This window comes from Hermetia illucens, chromosome 1 (assembly GCF_905115235.1).
Source record: "Hermetia illucens chromosome 1, iHerIll2.2.curated.20191125, whole genome shotgun sequence".
NCBI lineage: Eukaryota > Metazoa > Arthropoda > Insecta > Diptera > Stratiomyidae > Hermetia > Hermetia illucens.
Genome location: NC_051849.1, coordinates 40,513,618 through 40,540,575, shown reverse-complemented (window position 1 = coordinate 40,540,575; position 26,958 = coordinate 40,513,618). Strand labels below are relative to the sequence as shown.

The 26,958-nt window shown below is 38.8% G+C and overlaps 3 protein-coding genes and 1 pseudogene across 3 annotated transcripts; 2 read left to right on the top strand and 2 right to left on the bottom strand.

Moving 5' to 3' along the window:
• Positions 1 to 828: 828 nt before the first annotated feature.
• Positions 829 to 8,384, top strand: LOC119651943 (solute carrier family 2, facilitated glucose transporter member 3-like). The gene is made up of 6 exons (XM_038055799.1): positions 829 to 1,381; positions 3,607 to 3,711; positions 4,819 to 4,979; positions 6,868 to 7,459; positions 7,519 to 7,834; positions 7,900 to 8,384. The coding sequence occupies exons 1-6, from the start codon at positions 1,364 to 1,366 to the stop codon at positions 8,154 to 8,156; spliced, it is 1,449 nt and encodes a 482-aa protein (XP_037911727.1). The 5' UTR covers positions 829 to 1,363; the 3' UTR covers positions 8,157 to 8,384.
• A 4,852-nt stretch (positions 8,385 to 13,236) lies between these two features.
• On the bottom strand, positions 13,237 to 13,881 carry LOC119647168 (annotated as a pseudogene).
• A 699-nt stretch (positions 13,882 to 14,580) lies between these two features.
• Positions 14,581 to 16,599, bottom strand: LOC119646184 (pre-mRNA-processing factor 19). Its single transcript, XM_038046566.1, has 6 exons — positions 16,432 to 16,599; positions 15,734 to 16,359; positions 15,430 to 15,671; positions 15,210 to 15,354; positions 14,805 to 15,145; positions 14,581 to 14,748 (listed from the first exon to the last, which is right to left on the bottom strand). Exons 1-6 carry the CDS (start codon positions 16,448 to 16,450, stop codon positions 14,604 to 14,606), a joined length of 1,518 nt encoding a protein of 505 aa, XP_037902494.1. The 5' UTR covers positions 16,451 to 16,599; the 3' UTR covers positions 14,581 to 14,603.
• Positions 16,600 to 19,779: 3,180 nt separating this feature from the next.
• On the top strand, positions 19,780 to 20,447 carry LOC119647166. The gene is made up of 2 exons (XM_038047972.1): positions 19,780 to 19,966; positions 20,047 to 20,447. Exons 1-2 carry the CDS (start codon positions 19,780 to 19,782, stop codon positions 20,445 to 20,447), a joined length of 588 nt encoding a protein of 195 aa, XP_037903900.1.
• Positions 20,448 to 26,958: the final 6,511 nt, after the last annotated feature.

Genomic DNA, 26,958 nt, shown 5'->3' with positions numbered 1-26,958 from the left:
AAAGAAGCCGAAGAAGATCACATCGGCCGGAGGGGTCATGACGACGATTTTTTGGGATGCAAACGCCGTCATCCTCATGAATTTTTAGGAAAAGGAAGAACAATCTCTGGACAATAGTACAGTAAATTATTGGACCGCTTTGACAAAAAATTGAAGGAGACACGACCGCATTTGGCGAAAAAGAAGGTGCTCTTTCACCACGATAACGCATCAATACATTCTTTCGGAGTTGTCTAAGCTGCAAACGAGGAAGTTCTCGCCGAGACAGAGGCGTATTTTGGAGAGTTCGGCAAATCCTACTTTTTGGAAGGGTTAAAAAAATGGCGAGAACGTTGGGAGAAGTATATTTTACTAAAAGGGGACTATGTTGGAAAATAAAAAAAAAATTTGAAAAAGAGGGATCTTTATTTCTAACACGGGTACTTATTCAAGCGCACTCGTAAGTTAAAGAAACAAATTTTGAACACGTAATCCATTCATTGCTAGTACGTCTAGGGTGATATGGTATGTAATTTAAATGGTTATAGTTTTGTGCAATTGAAGCACTGGGTGGAATTCATAAGAAGGTAAATTGGTGGTTCTACCAGAGAGAGGGGAAGATGTGAAACATATACGACGAGTAACAGTTATGGATTCCTAGAAATGATTTATATTAAACACTGACTAGGACCTTATTTCCAACTTGCTCAGGATATACCAAGGATAAGAAATATGGATCACCTCGGTTTCGTTATAGATAATTACCTTTTTAGCAGAAACATTGTGACCGACGCATGTTTTTTCCATCTAATACTCCTAATCAAATTGAACGACGTAGATTCAACTTACAGCGATTATTTTTATTTATTGCTTTAAAAATGAAAGTTCGGGGTGTCAGAACAATTGATATAAAATTGTAAAAACATTATTTCATTCAAATCTTTTAATTTACTGATCTGTATACTCGACTTGAAGTATTCGGTCGTCACAATAATTGTTTTTTTTTTATTTGAAATTATTACAATTTTTTGTAAGATCTGGATTGATTATGGTTCGTGATAAATTGCTTATCGAAGAATTCGTCAATGCTGGACAATAAAAGACCATAACAGACCTAAACGTTTTCCAGTTGCACGTGGCTTGGATATACTCTCCTGATAAATTGCGGACGATATTTTATGGTACCTGGATTGGAGCTGCATAAGTAGTTTAACTTTCATTGAGGATGCACAGCAATAGTTAATGAAATTGTGTTTCGGAGTTCATTCAAATGTTCCGTAATAAATAGTAAAGTTTTTTTATTTTGCAAATGCTAGTATTTCGTTGGCAAGTGGTTTTCTTCTTCAGTACATCTTGCTAGCGATTGAAAGATAAATAGCGAAAAATGACTATTGAGCAAAAGGTATGAATGCGCTCCTTCTTAGCAAGTTCTTTCTTTCTTTGTATTTTAGCTGAACTTATACGCAATCGCTAGCATTCGGTGAAGACATCCCTCTAAGAAAAACAAACTGGTGAAGTTCCCCAAATATTTTTAATATGCGTCCTATCGCCACATACAAAACAATTGCCCATTTTAGCGATCTTGGTGTGTAGTGGTCAATTTGAAAAATTATGTAGAAGTTTAAGAAACACGAGATCTCATTGTAAACATTCGGTGAATCCGTGGGTTTATTTAATATTGTGGATGGCTGCAATCGTGAGATTTTCCTAAACTAATACTAGACAGAAAATAGTCAGTGTTCCTGCCTGGCAACGTAGTTCATTTTATGGTGAAATCAGTGCTTTGTTCCGAATCGGCTGAAAGTGGAGTTCTTTCCAATATTGGTTTCTTTTGGTCACCTAGGAAAGTTTGATAATGGAAGCTTTTCAGGTTTGCCCTGTTCGAAAGGCTCAAGGAGACATATTGACAGTCAGCGTGACCTTGTATGTAACAATTTACGGGATAACATCATCAACTGGAGAAGAAACGCCCCAAAGTTCATCCAAGATTTTTTGATTGCCCTCTAAAAGCAACAACCGGGGTCCGGTCCAATCCTGTCTTAATAAGGAACTCCAGACATCCCGGTTTTGCACTGAGGTCCACCAATTCGATATCCCTAAAAGCTGTCCGGCATCCTAGCCTACCCCATCGCTCCATCTGAGACAGGGTCCGCCACGTCTTCTTTTTCTACCATAGGTTATAGACTTAGAGCTCATAGATTTCATCGTTATGTACGCTACGGAATGATCTATCCTCATGTAGGGCGCCGAAGATTGTTTGGAGGATTCTAATCTCGAGCGCGACCAAGAGTTCGCAATTTATCTTGCTAAGAACCCTGGTCTCCGACAAATACATACATGTTAATGCTGAATGGTTCGAGAGTAATCCTGCTGCTTTTATCTTGCATTGCACATTGGTCAGGGTCAGCCTAGTCAATCTTATTAATTCGTCGGGATACGTGATTCTCCCATGGCCGTGTCCGGTTTTACCGTGGCTAAGCTATCATAGGCGGCCTTAAACTCGGTGAAAAGATGATGCAGCTGATGGTCATATAAAGTGGATTAAAAATTAATTTAAATATGCACTTAGATATGGAGTCAATGAACTAATGAAACTGATGAAAAAGAATCTCACTATGTCCAAGTAAGCCATTTGCATAGCATGTGATGTAACGACGGAAGAGGTTAAATGCGCAAGCAGATTTGTTTTCATTGGGCTGACTCTAAAGATGCGGCTGCTGGAGAAAAGTTGGCCAAATCGCTTAAACAACTATGCTAAAATTGGGGACTAGTTTCATGTCATCAATGATCAGGTATTGAGAAGGCAATCATTCCTGCGTACAACCTCTCCAATCAGCCTTATCGCGGTGCTAATTCCCTTAACAAACTTTCCTCTTTCTCCTGCATACCGAATAGAACGAATCAAATTTATTATTATTACCATAATTATATCAAATCATATTTTGAAGCATCATAAATTTTTAAAGATGGAGGGATGATCGTAGTAATTTTTCAACGATCTTGCAGAGAAAAGACTTCGCGCTTCTCCCTCCTCCTGTCCGCCGGGGGGTAGGGTTTAAAATTAAACTCTACTATTTTCCGTTCTACTTCAAAATGACCGCATTTTGAGGCGCCATGACTTTTAAGGGGGGGGGGGGGGGTGATATTGTCACAGCTCTTCAACGGGGCTAGAAAGAGGGAACCTTCCCCTTCCTCTTACATACCCCCTCTTCTCTTCTCTTTCCGAAGGCAGGCTTGAAGCGTTCAAGAAGGGTACCTCGCATTCCTCCATAAACTTGATTGAAAATTTAACCTTTACCCTAGTTTTATTACCTTGAAAGCAAGTAAACAGCCAAAATCGTGAGCTTTGAGCGGAATTGATTTCCTAATTGTTGATAATATCGAATCATGAAAGAGTCTTACTATGTTCATGTTTGCATCTTGTGTGCATATTGGCTAGAGTATCTTATTTGCCCTTTAAGTAAACGACTTCATATATAGTAGTTTAGTAGCAACGCGGACTAATAACCGAGTGGGAGAGCATTCGAATAATTCACTAGAAGAAACAAAATGAATGTTTGCAGGTTGCTCTTTAGTAGCCCGATATTAATGCATTTAATTATTAATCGATTTCTCTTAATGTTTCAGAGTGGCCGATTCGGATTACCGCTTTTAACTGTTGTGCTGCTCACGACAATCGGTGCTACGATTCCTGTAGGTTACCATATCGGAGTAATTAATAGTCCTGCCAATGTAAGTATTAGCACTAGAACTCTCATTCAAGTAACAATAGAGTCCGCTTAGTAGTTAGGGTCAGCGCTCTTTATGAAAAGTTATAATTGATGCCCATTTTGATATTTAGTTCTCATGTACATTATTCACTAGATCTAGTGGACACATTGCCCGTAGTTGAAGACGAAATTAACATTGAACTGCTCATACAACACCTCCTTCTCCTCTGAATCGGAAGTCTTCGTTGATTTGTAACACTGCACTGTCGAGATGCTCCTTACCCTAGATCCGAATTATCATAGTATTCTGTCTGATACCGGTTACCAGGACATAAGGGCGCGGTGAGCGAATGTGCTAAGCATTAGTCCAATTCTAGATTCACGCTTACTTCCATCAGATTTCTCGGAATAGAATATTGCATTGCCGCAAGAGGGAGAGGAGTGGTCCCCAGAGCCCCGATATCTTACTTTATTTAAAACAGAATATTCAGCCTGTGTTCCTGAAATTACCAGTGAAATTGCAACATACGAGCGTTCCAAGGTGCCCCCATATGAAAACATAACAGAGCCCCAAAAGCGTTCATTGTCCAAGCTCCCAATTTCCGGCTTGTTTTACAGTGGCATAGATAAAATCGAAATAAACAAATGAAATTTTCACACCTAAAATATGGTCATTCTATTCCCTTATGACGCTGGGTCAATCAGATCATAGGCGGAAATAATTTAAAGTGGTTGGGCACAATTCGTCTCAGGGATTCAATAATGTTCTGGGGGGTCCTTTCGCAGCCTTCGTTATTTGGCCGGCATTAAGCTTGACCTTTCTTATTTTTCCTTCATCAATCAAAATAAAGAACAAATGCATATCAAATCAATAATGCAAATTATTGTCTCACCCTGTATATATGTTAAAAGGTCCTGCATGGCGCACAAGGAAACGGGTTCTTTACAAAATATGACCACGTACTTTGAAAGGTGAAGTGGAAAAATTAAGGTCAGTCACCTCAAACACTTTTTTCCCTTTCTGAGGATTATACTTTCATCTTAGTTAATGTGAAAAACTTCAAGAATATTAAAGTTAAGATATAAAATCCATTAAGGATGTACCACAATAAGTGCATTTCTCGTGCAGTTCATACAAGACTGGTGCAATGAAACTATCTACAACACGTACGGCACGTATTTGTCAAGCAGTGATATGAATATACTTTGGTCAGCAGTAGTCTCAATTTTTGTCATCGGTGGTGCGATAGGATCTCTGGGAGGATCATGGATGTCGGATATATTGGGAAGGTAAATTATTTCTATTGAAAAATATTCAAATCACCATCGTCGCCTAGGAATGCTTTATCAAGTTCGAACAAATGAAGTGAAGGGATTCGATATCCTGAGAGGTAAGTATTATGTCATCAACATAGGATTCTCCGAGTTAATTATTGACAATTTGAAGCATTTGGAGAATTAGTTTTAGGTCTACTGTAGTCTTTCGTATGCTTTGCATTTAAGATTCGAAAATGTGCTACGGAATATGTATTGAATATTTGCTGGTGGGAGTGTCAAAATAGAGCTACGTGCTTACTGCACCCTGAACACTATAAGCAAAGTAAGCCGTAGTTTTTTTTTATATAAATTAACTTTCCATATTGCCTGTAATTGGATTTGTAATTTAAGGTTGTTTTGAATTTAAAGTGCGCGCATACTATCTGAACAAAATCACCATTTCTTTCGATAATAGGAGCATCACCATTAGACCCTTCTGCTACAGTTCGAATAAAAAACTGAAGCCATCCGCAGATTGGGAATCTATCCTGTTCACCAAGCATACGTATGCTCTCTTTTGGTTTCCATCGAGGGAAGTGAACCTAACACCCATTGTCCTTAGATCGCCTGCTAGAACTTACTATTGAGATCATCTTCTAAAGCCGTCTTAAGGCAGCCTCATCTTCAATGCAAGAGCTAATCTTGAAACCCGTAGACTTTTTTCCCGCAGATACTTCTCTCTCCGACATATTACTATCCTTGGCCTTGGGATCTATCGCAGATATGATTGCCATCTAAAGCATCTCTCCTGACCTGTAGAGGAACTGTAGATGTAGCTCCCGATGTAGAGCAGGGAAAATTTCTGATTGGCTGATTTCAGTTGACTACAGGGCAAATTAAAGGAGCCAGTTTGAGCATCTATAAGGCCGTTATTTCGTTTTTTCTTTTTCCTTATAAAAAATTTCAATTTAATTCAATACAATAAATACTCTCAGGTTTTTTGCAAGAAAAGAATGTTGACAAAACTGTTGTCTGGACGGTCTTCTCCTTTAGTAGAGTAGATGAATCTACTATTGCGGCATTAAAAAAAACCAAGTCGGAAGCTGGACGCTTCAGGTATGAAAGGTTTTGTGTATTTCTTTTATAAAGACATTTGAGTGTGAATTCGTCCCATTAGTACATAACACGTAGTATGCGCATATATTATGTGAGAATATCCACCCACTTTCGGGTGATATTGACATTCAAAATTTAGAATTTGCAAAAGAAGTGACAACTTTGGTCTATTATAACTTTGTTAGTAATAGTGTGAATCCCACCAGACTTGGTAGAATCAAGCTCTATATTATAGCGTACATTTCGTGGTGCTAGGATGAACTTAAGGGGGGTTCTGCAGTCAATTACTGAAAATTATAGTAATATACTATTATTAACTTTATGTGAAGGGATATCGGTATGGCAGCCTCTTGATTTTTTTCAGATTTTTCGGTTGGGTAGTTTCTGAGAATGGCCCCGTTAAATAATTGACAAATTTCAGCCCCCTGAATTCGCCGCCTTTCTAACAAATATTAAAACAAAGACCAGCTTCGGAAAGTACTAACCGAGACCTTTCATTTGATACCCCACATGACTATAGTTAGTGAAAAAAATTTACACCGCCCTTTTGCATGTATTGGACGTAACAGGATCCAATTGGACGTAACAGGATACAACACATTTTTTCTGGAAAAAGTACTAATCACAATTTTTTTATATTGATTTGCGCTTTCGCTGTACCACTTCATGATCGATGATGAATATGATATCCCTCCTTCCTTTCGGAAAACTTGTTGCAATGTTATAATTTAATTTTAAGTCGAAACTTTCTTAAATTTGTCGCTTCGCAAAAGAATTTGTAAATTGATTAATTGATCTCTTTCAGAAAAGGATGCTTCATTTTAAGCGGAGCATTGCTGATAATTGGTGCAGTATTGTTCCAATTTTGCCGCCTAGCAGAATCTGTAGAAATGTTGATGATCGGAAGGATAATTGTTGGACTGGGATCTGGTTTGGTCACAGCCTCTCTCCCCATTTATCACACTGAGCTTGCTCCACTGGCTTTACGTGGTACCGTGGGGGTGTTTTGTTGTATGGGAATAACAGCTGGTGTCCTCGTTGGGCAAGTTTTGAGTCTTAGGTACACATTTGGAACAGAAGATTCCTGGCATCACGCTTTAAGTGCCTACGCTATTTTAATTGTTATTTGTTATTTGCCATGTAAATGGTTCCCTGAAAGTCCAAAGTATTTGTACTTAATAAAGGGAAATTATAATCTGGCGGAGAGTGTACTTATGAAGCTGAGAGGTACCGATCCAGAAACAGTAGAGCTAGAGTTGAAGGAGATGGAGAACGACCGAAAGGAGAAAAGCATGTCAAGAAGCTTATGGTCGGTACTCACTGATCATTCATTGCTATTGCCAATAATAATTGTTTGTACCTTCCAAGGAGGACAACAACTGTCAGGAATTAACGCGGTAAGAATACTTACTTCATTTCGAATAAAACAATTCTATATCAAGCCTTTATGGTGTAGGTCTTCTTCTATTCGGTTACAATCTTCCAAGAAGCTGGGCTGAAAAAAGACGATGCTGAATGGGCTAACTTAGGAGCAGGGTGTCTAAATTTATTAGCAGCTTCCTTCAGTCCTTTAATTATGACGAAAATCAACCGAAGACCAGTGATGATGACTTCAACCTTGGCAAGTACAATCGCCTTATTCTCCCTAACGATCGTAACTTACTACATTGATGCAGCTTCCTGGCTGCCTATGGCCTGCATAGCATGTATATTGCTGTATATTCTGTTCTTCCAAATTGGAATTGGACCGATTCCATATTTTATTGGTTCAGGTACATATGAAACCGTTACTGTTCAATTCGTTTTATAAAAAATTATTCTTGGTTTTTTTTTTCAGAAATAGCAAATACTGAATCTCGACCAGCCGTAATGGCATTGGGTAGTCTTGCGTCCTGGAGCTGCAATTTTGCGGTTGCAATGTTGTTTCCGACTTTACAAGCGGCCTGGGGAGCATTCGTATTTCTGCCGTTTTTCATTGATTGTGTAGTGCTATTCCTAATTACCAAATTTTACCTGCCGGAGACTCGTGGACGTGATTCTTCTGAAATAGCACCTCTCATATCGAAAGGTTTTCATTCAAAACCGATAAGTTAAGCTTCAGACTTGGATTATTTGTATTTGTATTTTTTTCAAGGGGGTTATCTAGTTATTAAGTCAAACAACTTTTCATCGTTATTAAATTTTTTTCCTGAAAACTGTTTTAATTTGTATTATTTTGATTAATTCCAAATGATAATGCCAACCAACGATATCGGTTTTAAGCGTGACTGTGTTGATTTATGATTGTTTCTGGATTTGTATGTGGTGGCGTTTAATATAAAGCTTTTGGAGAAGAATTGGGAGTTTGTGTTTTTGAATTGAAGACTGCGAATATATATGTCCATAATTATATTACCTAGATGTCATATAGGGGTATTATACTTTTTTTGGATTCTCTGCCTGGGTAGTTTCTAAGAATGACTCCATTATTTAAGTGACCGTGATTTAAGTTCGAACCCCTCTACCTCACTCCCCCATTTCGCAATTGATGTCAAACCTTTCCTTTTGGTTTGTGGAAAGTCTAGTGGTAGCAGATACGAATCCGGGGGTTTTAGTAACACCTTGTTCGGACATGTGATGGGAAGGCACGGTCCTAGTAATCATAACAACAACGGTGAGAGGTTTGTAGATTTCTGGAACTTTTGCCGCCTCATCATCGGCGCCGTATATTTTGAGTGCAGGCCTTGACCAGCAATGAACTTATAATTGAATCGTCGATCAGTAGATTTACAAGTTGTCCTCTGAATTTGGATAACAAAAGTAGTGCTGACATCGGCCGAGAAAGGAACCATAATTGAAGTAATAAAAACTTGTTGTTTCTTTTTCGTTGGTGTGGGTATTTATTCTTGCAAACAAGTGAACTGATGAAGGGAACAAGTGGTTCCCGAAATATCGGTATTTGCAAGAATAAATACCCACACCAACGAAAAAGAAACAAGTTTTTATTAATTCAATTAATTAATCGTTGGAAACACCGCATAATTTCACTCTGAAGGAACCATAATCTGGTTGCTTACTTTCACTTGTGCATCGATATTGCGTCTGCTCGTAGGAAAATAGAATGAAAGGACTCTACAATACTACCTAATTTTCATTGATTTCGAAAAAGCTTTCGACAACGCGGACTGGGAAATGCTGCATTGGTGAGGGGAATTCCAAAGAAACTAATAGCTATTGTCGAAGGGACATATTATGGCCCAAAATATACCGTGCTGCAAATTTTCGTTATCGGTGAGGTTTTTCATGCTGTCTTATCTGGAGGACGAGGAGGGTTTCAATGGAATATGTCTCCTGTCCTTAAACAGATTGACTATGCTGATAATGCGACACTTACTCCATTGCGGGTTTTACCATGTAATGGAACCCAATATCCCAAGATGGCCGATGAGGGGGTCATCCTAGTCACCTCTCAGGAAATTCAACAGAGGAGCCGATAGCAACTATATGTAAGCTTGTTGAGAACAAAAATGCTTGCATCTATTATTTTGCCGAGCTGCATAGGTATTATTGAAAGTTTTATTAGTAATCGACACGGCGTCCTTAATTTGATTTCCTCACTACTTTATTTATGTGCTAAGTAAGTGACGGATAATCCTTGCGAATGAGTCATATTACTTCGTACTGTTCATATTGAAATTGAAACGTTTGGAGGAAGACTAACGATATACAAAAGCTTGATGCCGACCATCCTGTATTCTGGCAACAAACGACCGGAATCGACCTGTAGCGCTATAGAAAAATTATGTAGAACCGTTCCCTTATCACTTTCTCTAGAAAGACCGGACGTAATTATTCTAAGACTTTCCAGTGACTTGCTAATCTGTACATTGCTAATGGTGCGTGTATTATTCCATATCTCATATCAACAGTGTAATTCATTTCATTAGCCATTATATCCCTATCAAAGTGATTTAAACAATGAAATATTGCCAATCTTGCGTTTTTTCCTTAATTTAGTTGTCAAGATTGCAATGCATTTCACACGCATTGAAATTACACCGAAGATATTAAAGATATTTACGATATCCCGTTCAACATTTTTCGATAGGCATGATCGTTTTATCGTACACGTGGATGATATTTTAAAGTTCAATTTGTACCTCAGATGCTTTCTTATCTGTTGGGTAAGCAATAAAATCAAGCCTAACAGAAATTTATTGGAGAAAACATTTGCTATGAAGAACATTAAACGATACCACTTCATCAGAATATTTAGTTTGAGGAAATATGTAGTATGATAGATTTGGACCGTTCGTCATTGTTGAGATTTTTCAATAACCTCAAATAAATCTCTCTAAAGTAAAGCATTGCAATGTCGTAATTCATCGGCATAATCCAACTTTCTCTTCCGCCAAACAGAAGTTTCAGTAACATAATATTTTCTATCGCTATCATTATTGAGGGGACGCGATGGATTCAACTTTTGTAAATTTTTTTTTAATGATTGTTTTTGGTTGAGAATACATCTGAAAACATATGGTAAGAGTATGAAAGTTATATTCGATTTTAAAAATGAGTAACCAGTGTATAAAGCGCGGTGGGTCAAAGCCGCATTTTGAGCCTTTTACTTCTTGTATCGTGCCTTTCTCTTCAAAACGTCTGTTTTATATGGGTATGTTACACATTCTCGTTTTGTTAGCATGTTGTATAAATAGAAGGAAACACTTTGGAAACTGGTTTTACCGCATTCGGCCTTTGTACTGAAAAGTCACTACTGTCAAAATGTTTTTTAAGTTAGCGTGGAGATTTAAAAAAAACTACTTAGTAGTAACCTTGAAATTTTAGTGTGTCATTGTACATATTCAAAGCAATAGAATGAATCTCGAAGACGGAGACAGGTGCTAAATATTTCGATTTACATCAAATTTAAAAAGTTGCTGATCAAACCCAATTTTTTGTTATTTTTTAGACGTTTCAGCGACCCGAAATGATCCACGCCGTCAATGTTTGATGTTTGTAGCAAACAAAAGGCAGCCTGGAAAATTTCACAAATCCTTTTTTTAAACTTTTAACATTATGGTAACATATATGCAAAATTTCATCACAATACGTGTTTTTTTTCTCAAAAATATCAACTGTTTGGAAAGATCAAAATTTGAGAGATTCATAATCAATAGTGATCTTGTATAAAAACATCTTAGAAATGTTAAAATTCGTTTCTACGAAGTAGTACCTAAGAAGAAACCCGCATTTAAGCCACAATATGGCAAATAGACTGGGCGCAACATTACAGCAACTAGAAATAAGATGTAAGAGCAAAATATGGTTGTGGAAGGTCAATTGTATAATGCTGGGTAGGGTGAAATTAAAAAAAAAAAAATGAACCGTTTTTAAACTTCAAACGCGCAGTTGAATTCGAATTCATCCGATTGATATGAGCTGGAACTTCTTCATTTGAGTATCTTGTCAAGCATACACGATTTTAACAATTAATAACCAATCAATAATTTTTTTAAGTTATTTTTTTCGATGAAAAAGCAATTCATTTTTAAATCCCGCTATTCTGCGAAAAAGAGTTATTTAATCGATTGGTATATTACTTGTAGACTATCATTTAACAAGTGGGGAAACCGGAAGCTGAATGCTTCAGATATAACAGGTTTTGTATATTTCTTTTATAAAACCATTTCAGTGTGCGTTTGTCTCATTAGTAGCTAGCACGTAATATATACATATATTATGAGAGAATATCCACTTTCGTGTGATATTAGCATCAAAGTTTTGAATTTGCAAAGACGCCTATAGCCAGATTTTTGGGTTGGTACTTTCTGAGAATAGACCCGTTAAAGAAATGATAGCTTCCGACCCCCTTCATCAGTACAAAGCTTTCAGTAGCTTTGTACTGATGAAGGGAGTAAATTGCTCCCGAAATATATATATATACATAATAAAATGAAATTGTAGTTTGAAGTAAGCTACTGGTCTATCAATTTTAGACTTAACTATAATATCTAACCTCTTCCGACCCCCTGCCCCTAACAAATGTCGAAACTAAGACGGGTTTCGGAAGTACTAACCGAGACATTTCATTTGATACCCCACATGCCTAGATTTGATGAAAAGAAAATATACCCAACACCTGTGATGAACTTATGGGAAATAGGACGACCAGATGATCATCCTAATTGGCCGAGAACGCCCTAGAGGGAAGAGCTATCCCAGAAACCTAAAAAGGTGGCGAAATTGACCGTGAAGGTCTGCCCGCAAAGACTGAAGCTCCATCAAAGTGCTCGGTCGATACGTTCTTGCACGCCTCTGTGCTAGCCAGCCTCGAGAATGTGGGGGGAGGGGGTCCTTTGAGCGCTTCGATCCCTCACTTGCCATTAATAAAAAATTAACATGTGTATACCGATACGTGGATCCGCACCGGATTTCAAAATAGACAACAAACGAATGAAAGCTAGAACGCGAGCTAAAACTGAAAAATAAAAAAAACGGCTCGACCGCGCGCGTGGACTGCCGCGATCGAGAGGGAAGACCCACAATGGATCTCAATCTCGACCATGGTTTCTTTTGCCTCAGATCGTGATTGAGGCGCGGCCCCTGAGGTTCCCTCCCTTCCTTGACATCCTCAGGCCATTATTTCAGAGAATGTCTCTAGTAAGGTTTTGCGGGGTCAAGGAGGAAGAGAGAGGGAGGAAATCCTCAAATAAAAAAAAAATTATTAAAATTTCATGATATATTCATCCACTCCAAACAATATATAAAAATAAAAGAAAATCGAAAAGTAATAATATATAAACGAAAAGAAAAATTAAATTAAATCAAAGAAAAAAAATGAAAAAAATAAAAGAAATGAGATCCAATCGAAAAAATTAACACTTACACGTTGATGCACTCCGAGCTCGGCGTGGTGTGTATTTATTGTGGTGCCGATTCTGTTTGTGGTTTAAAAATATTTAGAACATTAAAATACGAATTTCATAATTACATTATCTACTACTTTATTTTCTTCGAGATACCAAAACTTCACCGAATTTTCCTTTCAAAAGCTTTTAAAGCTTTTGAGAGTTCGTGGTTGCTTCTAGGACTGGTTTTCGAAGCGTCGCGTTGAACCACGCTTTTTGCACTACCAAACTCTTAACCAAAATCTCCTAAATCACTTGTTGTTCCGCGGAATGGGCACAGATCAAAATCATTTTAGCCCTCTTCTCGCTCCAGTCTTAGCCTTCACACCTTCTGTGCCAGCTTCTTGGATGCGTACTGTGATTTTCTCAAGATCGGGCTGTGAAAACGACACTTTTGGTTTGTATTGTGATATCACCGGAATAATTGTAACACCAGAATGTCCACCGAATACGGAAATATCAACGGTATTCACATCAACTTTACATAAATCAGAAATGAATTTTCGAGCAAGGATAATATCCAAAGTTCAAATACCGAAGAGACGACGGGGGTAGTACTTTCCTTTGGATTTTAAAACTTCTGCGGCAATTCGTACACACGATTTCACAGGATTTGTAATAATCACAACTAAAGCCTTTGGACAATTGTCCGCAATGGCAGAAGTCAAATCGCGAACGATACTAGCATTGGTGTTGAACCAGTCATCTCGAGTCCTTTCGGGTTTACGTGGCACGCCCGCTAGGATAACAACTCCATCGGCGCCTTTAAAACAACCAGCAACTTGCTCTGCACCAACGTATGCCTTTACACTCCTGGCTGTGTCGATGTTGCTAAGATCCGCTTCAAGATCGATACCAGCAGATGCTCCAGCGAAAATTCTTCGATTGGTTTTACGGCTGTCTCCGGTGCCAATTCTAAACTTTTTTTCCATCTCACTGGCCAGTCCAGCTGTTCAACCAAGAACCGATCCCCATGCCGCTACGTTCGCCTTGAACTCTGTTGAGTTCGTGTTGCAGCAATATGCACGTGCGCCTACGGATGCGGCAAATTGTTCCTCTCTGTCAAGATTAATTCGACCGAGTGCATTCAATAATGTGCCATCTGCGGCGAACATGAGAATAATTGCACATTATGAAATGCATCATTTGAGCAAATTAATTCAGAAAGAGGCGAATGAGATTCCGCTTCCGTCGAGAAGCTGCGGTCACTACAAACCTTACAAATCTGCTGACAGGAAAAGCTTGAAAACAAAATCCTTTTGTGAGGGCTCCAAGTAGATATAAACCCTTAACTCAGGTTTACATCGTATCGTCCGGGTACCCTGCTCTGAGATAAAATCAAATGTATAGTTGTGTCAGCGCAGAGAGCAGATACACGTGGACATCTTGATCTGAGTACGAAAGTATCAGTTTATAAAGTGGCAATTCCATTCTGGGTTATGCTGTGCAATAGAATGGAATAATCAAACCTTCTCACAAGGGTCCACCAAATTCCTTCCTTGAGGTTCTCAAAACTGACTGACCGAAGTTTCTCAGTTTCGGAAACGAAAAAAAAACAACCGATGCATTAATAATAAAGCATTATTTCCCTTGTCAACAAATTGAATTTATTCTCCTTGTCTTAATAAACGTTTTTTAGATTCTAAATGTTATTTTATTCGATACCATACAATTTTAAAGTTCGATCCATGCTCGTCGAAGCAACGTACCGGGCATGTTTTCCGAACCGTACGCCTGTCGCCAGTGCCGTGTGATCATTGAAAACTTTCAAATCAATCCATTGCTTACACAAATAAACTCTAGAAACAGAAGGAAGAATTAGAACGCGCAATCTCGAAATTAACTCATCCTTTACCTGACATCAGTTCCTGCAACAGCGAGATAAGTTCCGCTTTGGTCGAAGCATAAGTCCTTCACCTCGTAGCCATCTTCCAGCTGAATTGTTTTGAAGTTCTTCAATTTGCGCAAATCCCACAACTTAACGCACGAATCGTCGGCTGCAGTGGCCAAGTAGTAGCCGTTCTCGGAGAATGAGATGGCTGATATCGGTCCAGTGTGACCCGGGAAATTCGCCACGTTGCTTTGCTCTTTCAAATCCCAAATTTTCACTTGTGAGTCGTCAGTGCCGGTGCCGAAAATCAATCCATCAGGATGGAATTGAGCAGTTGTCAGCCCGATTTCAGCCGTGTCCATGACCTATTTGAATAAATCAATGTGAAATATTCTGTTCAGATCCGGATGAAGTGATTTAATTTCTCACCTTTGTCAGGAGTCTACCAGTTCTGATGTCAGAGAATGCCCAGTGTTTGTCTGAGGAAGTCGACAGAATGTAGTCTCCAGTTGGATGCAGGGATAACCCGGTTACTTGCTCTTCGTGGCAACGTAACATCAATTGTGCTTGACATCTAAAAGTGATAACTTGAATTAATTTCTGAACTTGCTATTTCTATGTGAGGGCAATGTTCGCCCTCAAATCTTACTTCGGCACACTCCAAATCCGAATCGTTGTATCTGGCGACGCGGTGATTACTGTGTCCTCGTCCGGATGATAAACAACTTTCGTAACTTTCTTTGTATGGCCCCGTAGAATTGCAACCACCTGCTCAGTCTCCTTGTTGAATACTGTCGCTGTCTTGTCGTTTCCTCCTGTTAGGATTTTACTGTGATCCGATCCGCTTATATCCAGAGCCAATATGCCGGGCATGGAAGCCGAATGCAAACCCTAAAGTCCACATAGGCAATGAGTTGAAAAAGAAATGAGGGTACAAATCCAATAAGACTTACCGGGTGGGAAGCAACTGTAAGAAATGATTTGATCTGGTCCTGAGACATTAACTCCTCAGGCACCGTGCGGCCACGCTTCTTGCGTTCTTGTGTGAGAACTGTGGCCTTGTCCTGCAAGCGCTGAATGACTTCCGCGTTCATTCCCGCCTGTTCGATTGGATGGGTGGCGACGCCGGCTGCCTCAGCCGCTATGGCAGGCTGTTGTGCGAGCGAAGACATCGCTGTCACCCCAGCTTGCGGTTTTAGAGTGGCCAAGGCCTCTCGAGCCGCCATCACTTCCTTGTTGAGACGAGCAATAACACGGCAGGCGGCGTCGTGTTGATACAGCGCGTGACTGAGCTCCTGTCGTGCGGTTTGCAATTGCTGTCTCAAAGTGAACGTGTGCAACATCAAAGCATCCCATTCGTCCTGCATAGTTTTCAGCGTCGCCGGAATACTCGTGGCACTGGGCGGCCTCGGTTTGACAATCGCCGGTACCTTGATCTCGATGAGATTTTCCACTTTGAGCTCCTTACCGTTAACTGGATCGCAGCCATTCTCTGCTATGTATTTTTCTATTATTCGCTTTTCGAAAACTGCTCCCGAAACTTGGGATACTACAGGGAATTCGGGCACTTCGTTCGTGACTGAAAGTGAGGTTTGGATGTTTAGAACATAAAGTTTTTGTGGAAAGCTGACAGAAGGTCGCGGATACTTACTAGAACAAACTAGAGCCATAATTTCGACAGCGTAAATACAGCAAATATGAGTAAGACACCACCGAATTCGAAAAGTTAACAACACACCATGCAAATTTCAATAACGCCGACTACAACAAGGGGGTCCAACACGGATAACAGAGTCAGTATCTGTCAAATTTGCACAGAATGAATAGCAAATGAGGAACCGTCGGGATGGCATTAGCTGTATCGAGTGGTACTAAAATGGCGCTGAAGAACTATGGTGTGAACAGAATCCCCGCAGACATGAAACGAATATGACTGCCATAACTAAACATCTTTCAATTTTTAGATTTCTATAATGGAATTCGCTATTCAATTTGAATGAATGAATTCAGGAGATTTTATATGGAAACAATAACGCTTTTTCGACATGTGCAATTGCATATATTTTTGGTTGAGGCAAAGTTTAGCTGAGATTACCACCTAACTGTTTTAGTTGGTACTGAATGAGACCACACTTGCTTGATTCGCATCTATTTTATGTACTATTGTACTGTTCTTGCAATTTCAAAGAGTCAATATTGCAAGCAATGTTCGGTAAGTGACTTCAGCATCTTCACAAACATTTTTTATTTTACATATAAGTACCCATTTCAGGAACTGCTGAAGAAGTTTTTTGTTTAACATTTTAATTGTTTTTTCATATAGGCTTAGAAAATAGCGATAGATAAAGAAAAATGAGTTTTTTGCAACATTGTAGCTAATGACAATCCTTTATTTTCCAACTATTCTTCCGACAATATTTTTCTTATATTGGTTGATCTCATGCCAAAATTTTTGTTGGAATTCACTTTTTCTTCGTCGGAAAATTGGCAGATTCTACGCACTTGGTTCTCCTGACCTTCTGGTTTCTGCTTCGCCGAACACTAACCGTCGCCAAATAAATTATTTCATATATCGAGTCATATTGTTTCCTTGTAGCCAGCGGTTTAAGAACTTCTATGAAACAAGTGAATATAAATCAGGATTTTTGCAAAGATGGTTTATATAAAACTTAATTTCAAACTGATGGAACGTGAAAATGCTGGTAGTTTTTTAAATGGTCAATAAAGTCGCATCAACGAACGTCTCAAATTTACCGCAATGTCGTCCGTCCTGTCGCCCTCTATGGTTCCGAGAATTGGCTAACTATAGAGGACAATGAACGGCGTCTTGCGTTAATGGAGACGAAAATGTTGCGTTGGACTAGTGGCGTGATACGTTTTGATCATATCCGAAATGAAAATATCCGCGATCGTTATGGGGTTGCATCGATCGTGGAAAAATTGCGAGAGGGGCGTCTTCGATGGTATGGTCACGCAATTCGGGCTAACGAGAATACACTTGCCAAGATGGGTCTGAACATCGAAGTCGATGGTAAACGACCAAAAATCAGGCCGAAACAACGGTGACTTGATACGCTGGATGGGGATTTAAAAGTCTTGAGATTGCACCCAGATCAGGCATTCGATAGAGCCAAATGGCGAGACCGATCACCACGAGCCGACCTTGTGATCGGGACAAAGACTGAAGAAGAAGAAAAATGGCGGGTGGGAAAAATGGTGTTCTGTTAACACATAGTGCAAATAAGAACAACAAACGACCAGAATAGTATAGGAATTTTAGTATTTTTACATGCGGTACACTTAGTTTGAATACAATTTTTACTTCTTTTTTTTCTGGTGGACATTAAACGATTTTCAAGATAACGAAAAGTAAGGTTATATTAACCTTCATCCGTCCCTCGTATCAATTTGATACGAATCGCTACTTTCACGTTCTGTATTTTGTAGTAATATTAATATTTTGACCTGCTTTTTTGGCCCAAGGAATATTTTTATGAAATTCATTACATAATATTTTTCCTTCTTTTCTATTTTTCACCCAATTGGCACAATAAAAAAAGTCACGTAAAAGCTCCTCGCGTATCAAATTGATACTACGTAATGTTATGTGTTCGGAACAGAGGTACAGTACCGACATTTGTTTTCTTGTAGCTATCAAACGAACACAGTTCTGTCTGCTTGCCAATCGTAAGCAGCGCCATAGCGGTTATGCACCTTTCTGTTGTCAAACGTACGCCATAAAGAACAGTTCTGCTTCAGCGTTTTGAAAATTTTTATTTTGTGTTCACTTTCGCGTTTTATTGTCGAAATGTCGAATTTATTTGATTTCGATCCTCGTGAAGACGACGAGGAAGAAAGTGATTTTGACCATTTGAAACTAGTAGTGACGACGAAGAATATTTACCAGAACCGGGTGAAAATGATGAAAATAGTGAATACGAGTCAGACGACGATGTTGTAGATAATGAACCACAGCAACATGAAACTACTTGTTCTGAACCGAAGGAGTTTGTGTTATCGAAAGATGGAAAATATTGTTATTATTTCGAGCCGCCGCCACAATTGCCGGATAGATCTAATGCTTCATTTGCTCTACATGAAACACCTGGTAAATTTTTCTTCATATTCTACTTCTTCTTGTTATGCTTGTGATATTTGCTTGAACAGGTCGAACTTTGTTTGCGTCGTCACGATGTACTGATATTTTGTCGTCTTTTCTATTATTCATGGAACCAATCGAAAAGACAATAGTTGAAATGACAAATTTATATGGATCTCGAAAATACAAGGAACTTTGGTTACCAGTTGATATTGCTTCTTTGCGCGCCTATTATGGTTTGCTAATATTAGCTGGCGTGTACAGATCGCATGGGCAATGTATAAATGAATTGTGGGATGACCAAACAGGACCACCAATCTTCCGCGCCACAATGACTTTGAAAAAATTCAAACTAATAAATGAATGCATTCGTTTCGATGACAAAGAACAGAGAAAGGGAATTCGATCAAGAGATAAATTGGCACCAATACGAAACGTTTACGACAAATGGGTGAATCGATTGAAAATGTGTTACACTGTTGGGAAAAACGTCACAGTAGATGAACAACTTGTACCATTTCGCGGTCGCTGCCCATTTACACAATATATACCATCAAAACCGCATAAATACGGTATCAAAATATGGTGTTTGTGCGATGCAAGTACATATTATGCTTGGAATCTTGAAGTATATACGGGTCGCGATCGAAATTGTAAAGCAGAAGTAAATCAAGGCCAAAGAGTTGTTCTGACTCTAAGCAACAACTGAGTTGTCGTAACATCACAACAGATAATTTTTTTACTTCACGGCAGTTGGCCCTAGAATTGAAAAAGAAACAAAACAAGTTGATTGGAACGATCAGAAAAAATCGAAAAGAAATTCCACCATTACTGCTGCAAATGAAAAACAAACCAGTATATTATTCCGAATTTGTGTTCGATCATGATTTGCGCAGCACAATGGTCTCTTACGTACCAAAAAAGAATCGTTTTGTCACTCTATTTAGTACACTTCATGACCAGAAAAGTGTGGCTAACGACGAACAAAAAAAGCCGGAAATTATTCGATTCTATAATGCGACGAAAGGTGGTGTTGATTCTCTAGATAAACTCGTAGGCACTTATCGCTGCAAACGCAAGGTGAATCGTTGGCCATTAGCCCTTTTCTTAATATCCTTGATACTTCAGCATACAACAGTTTCGTAATATTTATTCATCTCAACGCAGATTGGAAATATGAGAAAAAAAAGTATCGCTGTCGCTTGTACTTAGTGGAGCTCGGAAAGCAATTAGTTACACCATATATTGCGAACAGAAAAACTCGTCCTCGAACACCAAATGCAAATGCTGTTATAGATGAAATTCAGAATATTTCATCAAGATCATCATCACCAACGACATCAACATCAGCAGCGCCAACATCAACGACAATCGCATCGCGAAAATCGAATTTACCAAATTCTCAAAAACTCACGCATGCTCCGTCAGCAGGAAAACGAAGTCGTTCTGCACATTGCGAATATAAAAACAACAAAAATTTATACAGCAATCGCTGTGATAAGTGTATAACTTATGTTTGCAATGCACATCATTTCAAACTATGCACAAACTGCATTGATAAACTATAATTTAATTTAATTTAATAATTCATTTTTTCATTTTTTACATTTCGGGATTGAAAGTTTTTTGCGAAAATCGACTTTTTTTTTTTAATAAATACTTATGAACTGAATTCAATTTTTTTTAAATAAAATATTTTCGAAATATTTTATTATTTATTTTATTTTTCCAAATAAAAATTAATAAAAATGCATGAAACACGTCTACTTTCTATGGGGTATCAATTTGATACGCGAGGAACTTTAATGTGTGGGGAAATGAGGGACGGATGAAGGTTAATATTAAAAATAACTGTTGGTGCAATAATCCAATTAGATTGGAGGAGGTGAAACCTGAAACAGAGATTAAACATTTTGGAATTAAGCTAGACCAAAAAATTATTCTGAAAAATGCATGTTGGAAACATTTGACAAAAAGCTACAAAGGCCCTGATGATTTGTATGTTCATCATCATCACCAACGGAAGTACTAATCGCAACAACCGGTATACGGTCTAGGCCTGTGTTAATAAGCAACTCCTGACACCCTGGTTTTGCGCCAAGGTCCACCAATTCGATATCCCTAAAAGCTGTTTATCGTCCTGACCTACGCAATCGCTCCATCTCAGCAGGGTCTGCCTCGTCTTCTTTTTCTACCATAGATATTGCTCTTATAGACTTTCCGGGTTGGATCTTCCTCATCCAAACGGATTAAGTGACCCGCTCACCGTAACCTATTGAGCCAGATTTTATCCACAACCAGACCAGCTCATAGATTTTGTCGTTATGTAGGCTACGGAATCGTCTATCCTCATGTAGGGGCCAAAAATTCTTCGGAGGATTCTTCTCTCGAACGCGGCCAAGAGTTCGCAGTTTTTTTTTTTGCTAAGAACCCAGGTCTCCGAGGAATACATAAGGACTGGCAAGATCATAGTCTTGTACAGTAGGAGCTTTGACCCTATGGTGGGACGTTTCGAGCATTTCATCGCCCTAGCTGTTACTGGTTGTGATTTTCGAGCCTAGATAGGAGAAATTTTCAACGTTTTCAAAGTTGTAGTCTCCTATCTTTATTATTTTCGTTTGACCAGTGCGATTCGATGCTACACCCCGAAGATAATGCTTTGGATATGAACTAAAATAGTAAGGACTATGATAACCTATGAGGCGGTAATCTGGGCGGGCGAGGGAAATTTAAAAAACTGGTTTGCGTGTATATCCGTTCGCCAATGAGAAATTGCCCCATGGCAGCCCTGGAAGCCTTTCTGAGATTAACTTCTCTTCATCTGTGCATACAGATGCAGGCAAGAAGAGCGATCTTCAGAATGGCCGGAGTGGCAGTGAGGCAGGAAGCTGCCTAAATCAAAGGGAAATTGATATCCTATTTAGGCGGTCTTTCGAATTACTGTTACCAAGGGATAACATGACAACGACGTTTTATTTCGATAAGAAGTTTCAAATATGTTGGAGTAACAGGGCAAATTGAGAGAGCGTGACTGTGACATACGGCTTAAACCAGCAACCAGCATTATCTAGTGCACTGACGGATGCCTCACAGCAGAGGAAACGGATATCGGGATCATTTGTCCAAGAAAAAAGTACTCTGAACCAATTGGTTAGCACACTAGCATATTCCAGGCGGAAATATACCCTATAGACAGCTGTGCCCCCTTCAAACTCCAAAGCAACTATAGGGGGCAGCACATCTCTATTCTGACCGATAGCCATGCGGCGATTAAGGGAGTTGGATACAATAAGACGAACTCCAAACTGATATGGTCTTGAGAGATTGGTTTTCAGGGAATGTTGGGTTAGAAGGCAATGAGGCCGCGAACGAACTGGTTAGGAAGAAAGCAGGGACGCCTCTATACGGACCAGAACCCTTCTGTAGAATCGGAAATGGGTTTGCGGCTATGACATTAAAAAATGAAGAGGAAAAGCTTAGGGAACTATACTGGACGAACCTACTAGGAATGGAGTAGTCCAGGTTGCTTATGAGGGCAAACGAGCCCAATCGCTCCACTAAACCTAAGGATATCTACGGGCACTGCCTACAGGTTCTATGTGGAGAGTGACGAAACCTCTATACTCGTTTTGGGACAGCGTCCGTACTTGTGCAAAGTAAGTGGAGGCACCTGGGAGAATACTTAATATCAGATGCCAAGTGGAAATACTTGCAAGTAAAGAATATATTAATATTCCTGACGGTTATGTACTTGCTTCAACTTCCCTTAAAAGAATAATAATAATAAAAAACAATCCAATTGGATCTAGGATTTGAAGCATGCTAGAGAACTTCATTCAAGACTCTAACGGTACACTAGCAAGCAATGTGTTATTCGATCCGCTCGTGATTGTTACTCTGATTTAACTCAGGTATTCATTCAAAGCTCATTCGACTGATATTCGACGACAGACATGTTATATTTTGAATAGTGACTTTTGCATTTTGGTGCGGCTATATTTGATCGGTTATTTTCGCCCAAACGTTAGATGTGATGTATAGGTCTATTCTTTTAGTTGACAATAGTTAACTCAGAACCCTTCTTTTTCTTTAGACATTGTGTCGTTCACACACGGGATCAGCTCTTCCTGATCTGTTGCGCCATTTTGTTCTATCAATCTTGATTTAATCACGAGGCCTATTCCGTATGAAGTCACCTTCGTTTCGCCTAGCCTTTTGGTCACTTACCATCGACTTCGAAGTAGAGACCAATTTTGACAAATCAATTCTCGTTAGCGTAAATTACATGGAATTATCGTCTGATAAACTGTAACATGGCTATTGATTACAAAGAATCCATTCAAAATAGGTGAACATTAGCCTCCTACTCTGGTTAAATGTGACGAATTTTTTATTGTAACATTGAAAAATGAACCAATACTAGTTGTTTAGTATTTATTTCTGAGTTTTTAAAGTCAGGGGACATAAACTAAATGTTATTGTTAATTATATTCTTTATTGTACTTTTATCATTTTGTATTGAAGGTAGTTGCAATAAAAATATCTGAGTCGCCTAGGTGGTTAGAACACGACGGTGTCGCAACATAAGGTCCCGGTTCAAATCTTACTGGTAGAAGAGGGATTTCTATTGTAGTAGTATGCAATAAAAAGTTTGTTGTTGCAGTGAAATGACGAGCTGTAAGGCAAGAAAAACGAATCATTGTGTCATTGACTTCAAAAAAGCGGTAAATGCAATAAAGAGAGAAGCAGCAGTGAGGGAAGTTTTTTTGGAGACTTCGGAAATCGCTGATAGTTTTCCGGGGATCGAATATTTTCTTTCCAATGTACATATACCCCCAGAATTTCAATGCATTCGATCCATTAATAATAGTAATAATAATCGTTGGCGCAACAATCCATATTGGATCAGCGCCTTGAAGTGTGTTAGAGCACTTCATTCAAGACCGTAACGGTACACTAGGAGGCAATGTGGTCAGCATTGCGTTCTCCCGAGATTATTACCCTGATTTGACTCAGGTACTCATTTACAGCTGAGTCGACTGGTATCCGACGTCAAATCACGATACAAATTCCACTGCCACCAGTGAGATTTGAACCGCAACCTTCCGTATGACAGCCTAGTGCTCTAACCACTGAGCTATTCGGACACACTCGATCCATTAGTTTAAAAAAAATCCAAAAACTTTCTTTTTTGGGCAAACGCACTAGTTGAGCTCTTTAATGACGTGCTTGGGAAAAATAATTTTGGACCGACGACATCTGCATGGAATCTAGACCAAACCGATTCCGACTCAGTTACTTTTAACATCAGTAAAGTGATTTCGTTAAGTGGTTCAAAAGGAGTAGGCACCGTATCCACCCAAGTGTGTAGTAGGGCGGCAACTATGGTTTCGACCGTAAGCGCATCTGGGAGCTGGATGCCAGCATTTCTATGGAAAATTATCTTGCAGATTCGGTTGGTACGCCAATTCTTCCGACTTGATGCAGCATTTGTTAAATATATGCCTCATTTTATTGAACACAAATTTGGCTATAGAAGAGTCTCTTAGATAATCATTTCCCTCATTTCCTGGTAGAAACGCTTGATCTAACATCACAACATGAGGTGACGCTGCTCGCATTTCCGTTTCTGCGCTAACATTAGATTTGGCATTAACACCAAGGAACCCAAGAGCAAGCTTTCAGAGCTCTAGAATTTGTCAATTTAATCCTGACATTTTTAGTGACACCAACTTCATGGACGCGGAAATGCGTTGTAGCTAATAAGAACTCACATAGGTGGCTCCAAACCAATGGAAGGGTAGAAAAAAAATATGGCTGATCTTGCCTCAGATGGAGCGATATCGGACATCAGGACGCAAATGTTAAGGATAACGAGTTGGTGGACCTCGGTGTAAAATCGTGATGCTTGCGGTTCAGGTCTATACCAGACACCACAAACAATGCCGTTAAATTTTTCATTATAAAACTAGTCACTTTTGTTTGTCCAGTTTTGTGTTAATACAATAAATACTAAAAAATCTGATAGAAATCTTCAATTTCTGGTCCATGTGGTTTTTATTGTTTTATTTTTTATTTCCAGTTAATTTCGTTATCAATGTTGAGTTATTTGATCGTGATATTCAATTATATATATAATAACAATTAGCAACCATTTCATCAAATTTGCTTTGCTTGTATTGTTTTTTTCACTGATATAAAAAATCGTTATGTATTATCTTAATGAGGTCATCCTGTATGTCGGGTCCGGTAAATAAAGTGGTTTTTTGATATTCCGAATCATTCGGAAATTGCAGTGTTAAACATACAATTGTCGTAATGGAGAGCGAATTTACAGGCCCAAACACGCTAAAAGAGCGCGAATTAAAATCATGGAGCTCTAATCGGCTTTACATGACTATTTTTGAGAAACTGAAGGTTTGTGAACCAGGTATAGCAGATTAATGGATAATTAATAAATTAATTATTTATTGTTAATAATAATATTTTAATTTTTAAATACGTTTGCAGCATAGCTCAAAATCTATCCAGTCGAAATTCATTAAAATTTCCCGACTTTTTAGAACATATTTCTACGATTCGCAAACTAGGACAGTTGCGATTCATCGGACAGTTTTTTTACATATTAAAGAAAAACAAACCAAAATTTATAAAAAAGAAGTTTAACGAGGTATAAACAATTTACCGTTTGATATATTTTTAATAATCCTAGTTTGCGAACCGTGATAGACTCTACACGTTAAAATGCCATTTATTTTTTCTCTAAGATGAACTGAGCGCCCTCGATGATGGCACTCGAAAAACACCTTTTTTTAGATGGGTGGTTAAGCAGTTCTTAAAAAATCCCAAAAAAAAGCGAAAAAACGGCATACAGCTTAAGCTATTAAAACCAGCTTTCCGGCAGTGTATTAACTTTCAGACTTGTCCTCTATTTGAATTTTATGACCGGAAATAGGAACTATACATAACCTGCAGATCTTCACCCTATATATTGGAGGATGAAATTAAGGATAAAATAAAAGCCAATTAAAAAGTTTATGTAATAACTTTTATTGATCAATGAATCAGTTTCTGAAAATTTTTAATTCAAAAATTCATTTTGCAAAGTGATAAATTTAAAGGGTTAGGCACTGTACAAATTTAATAATACCCTTACTTAATATCTTAAAAATGGCATGCTCAAAAAAATAAGAAGGGAAGAGTGTCTGAATAATTCTATTCTGTGGCGCAATACTTCTCAGCCTGATGCGAATGCACTGAAAATTCCCTGATCTATTTTCCTGCCATTCGGATGTACGAATAATTTTTCAATTGATCATCGCCTCTACAGTTCAAACTAACAGGGCATCCGAATCCCGCATACAGACCAGCCGGATCGTGAATGGCAGGCATTAGCCGATTTCGGGAAAAAAATCCTCTGAAGAGTTTTTGGATCCTATAAAAGGATGAACGAAAGCGTAGAGCTATATAACGACGAAATTTATTACCGATACCCCGACCGACTGCTTATACATAAAACCTGGCCCAATAGGCCCAATATATTACACAGTTTTGTTTCGATTTTGTTGTTGGAAATTTTGAACTTTTTGCTATTTTTCTTGTTTTTACAAAAATTGTGACGATAAACCAAGATTGGTGATGATTAGAAAGCCAGAGTGGCCGGAGATGACCAAGAGGGGAGAGTTATCCCAAAAACCTAAAAAGATGGCGAAATTGGCGGGAAAGATCCACCCGCAAATATTGATGCTCTATCTACGTGCTCCATTGACACGTGCTTACATGCCTCTATGGTAGCCAGGCTCGGGAATGTGTAGGGGTGAGGGCGGGGGAGTGGCCCTTTGAGCACTTCGATCCCTCACGTGTCATCATCCATCGGATTCTGAAAACCAACCAACATGGAATTCACGCGAGCTTATCAAAAGGTCAACAGGCGAGCTAACTGAATTCAAAACAAAAAAAAGTAGCGGCTCGACCGCGCGTGTGGAGCCGTAAAACTCCGAAAGGAAAGAACCACGACGGATCGCATCCTTAATCGATGCTTCCAGCCAGGACCAGCACAGAATGTGGGGTTCAGTGTTA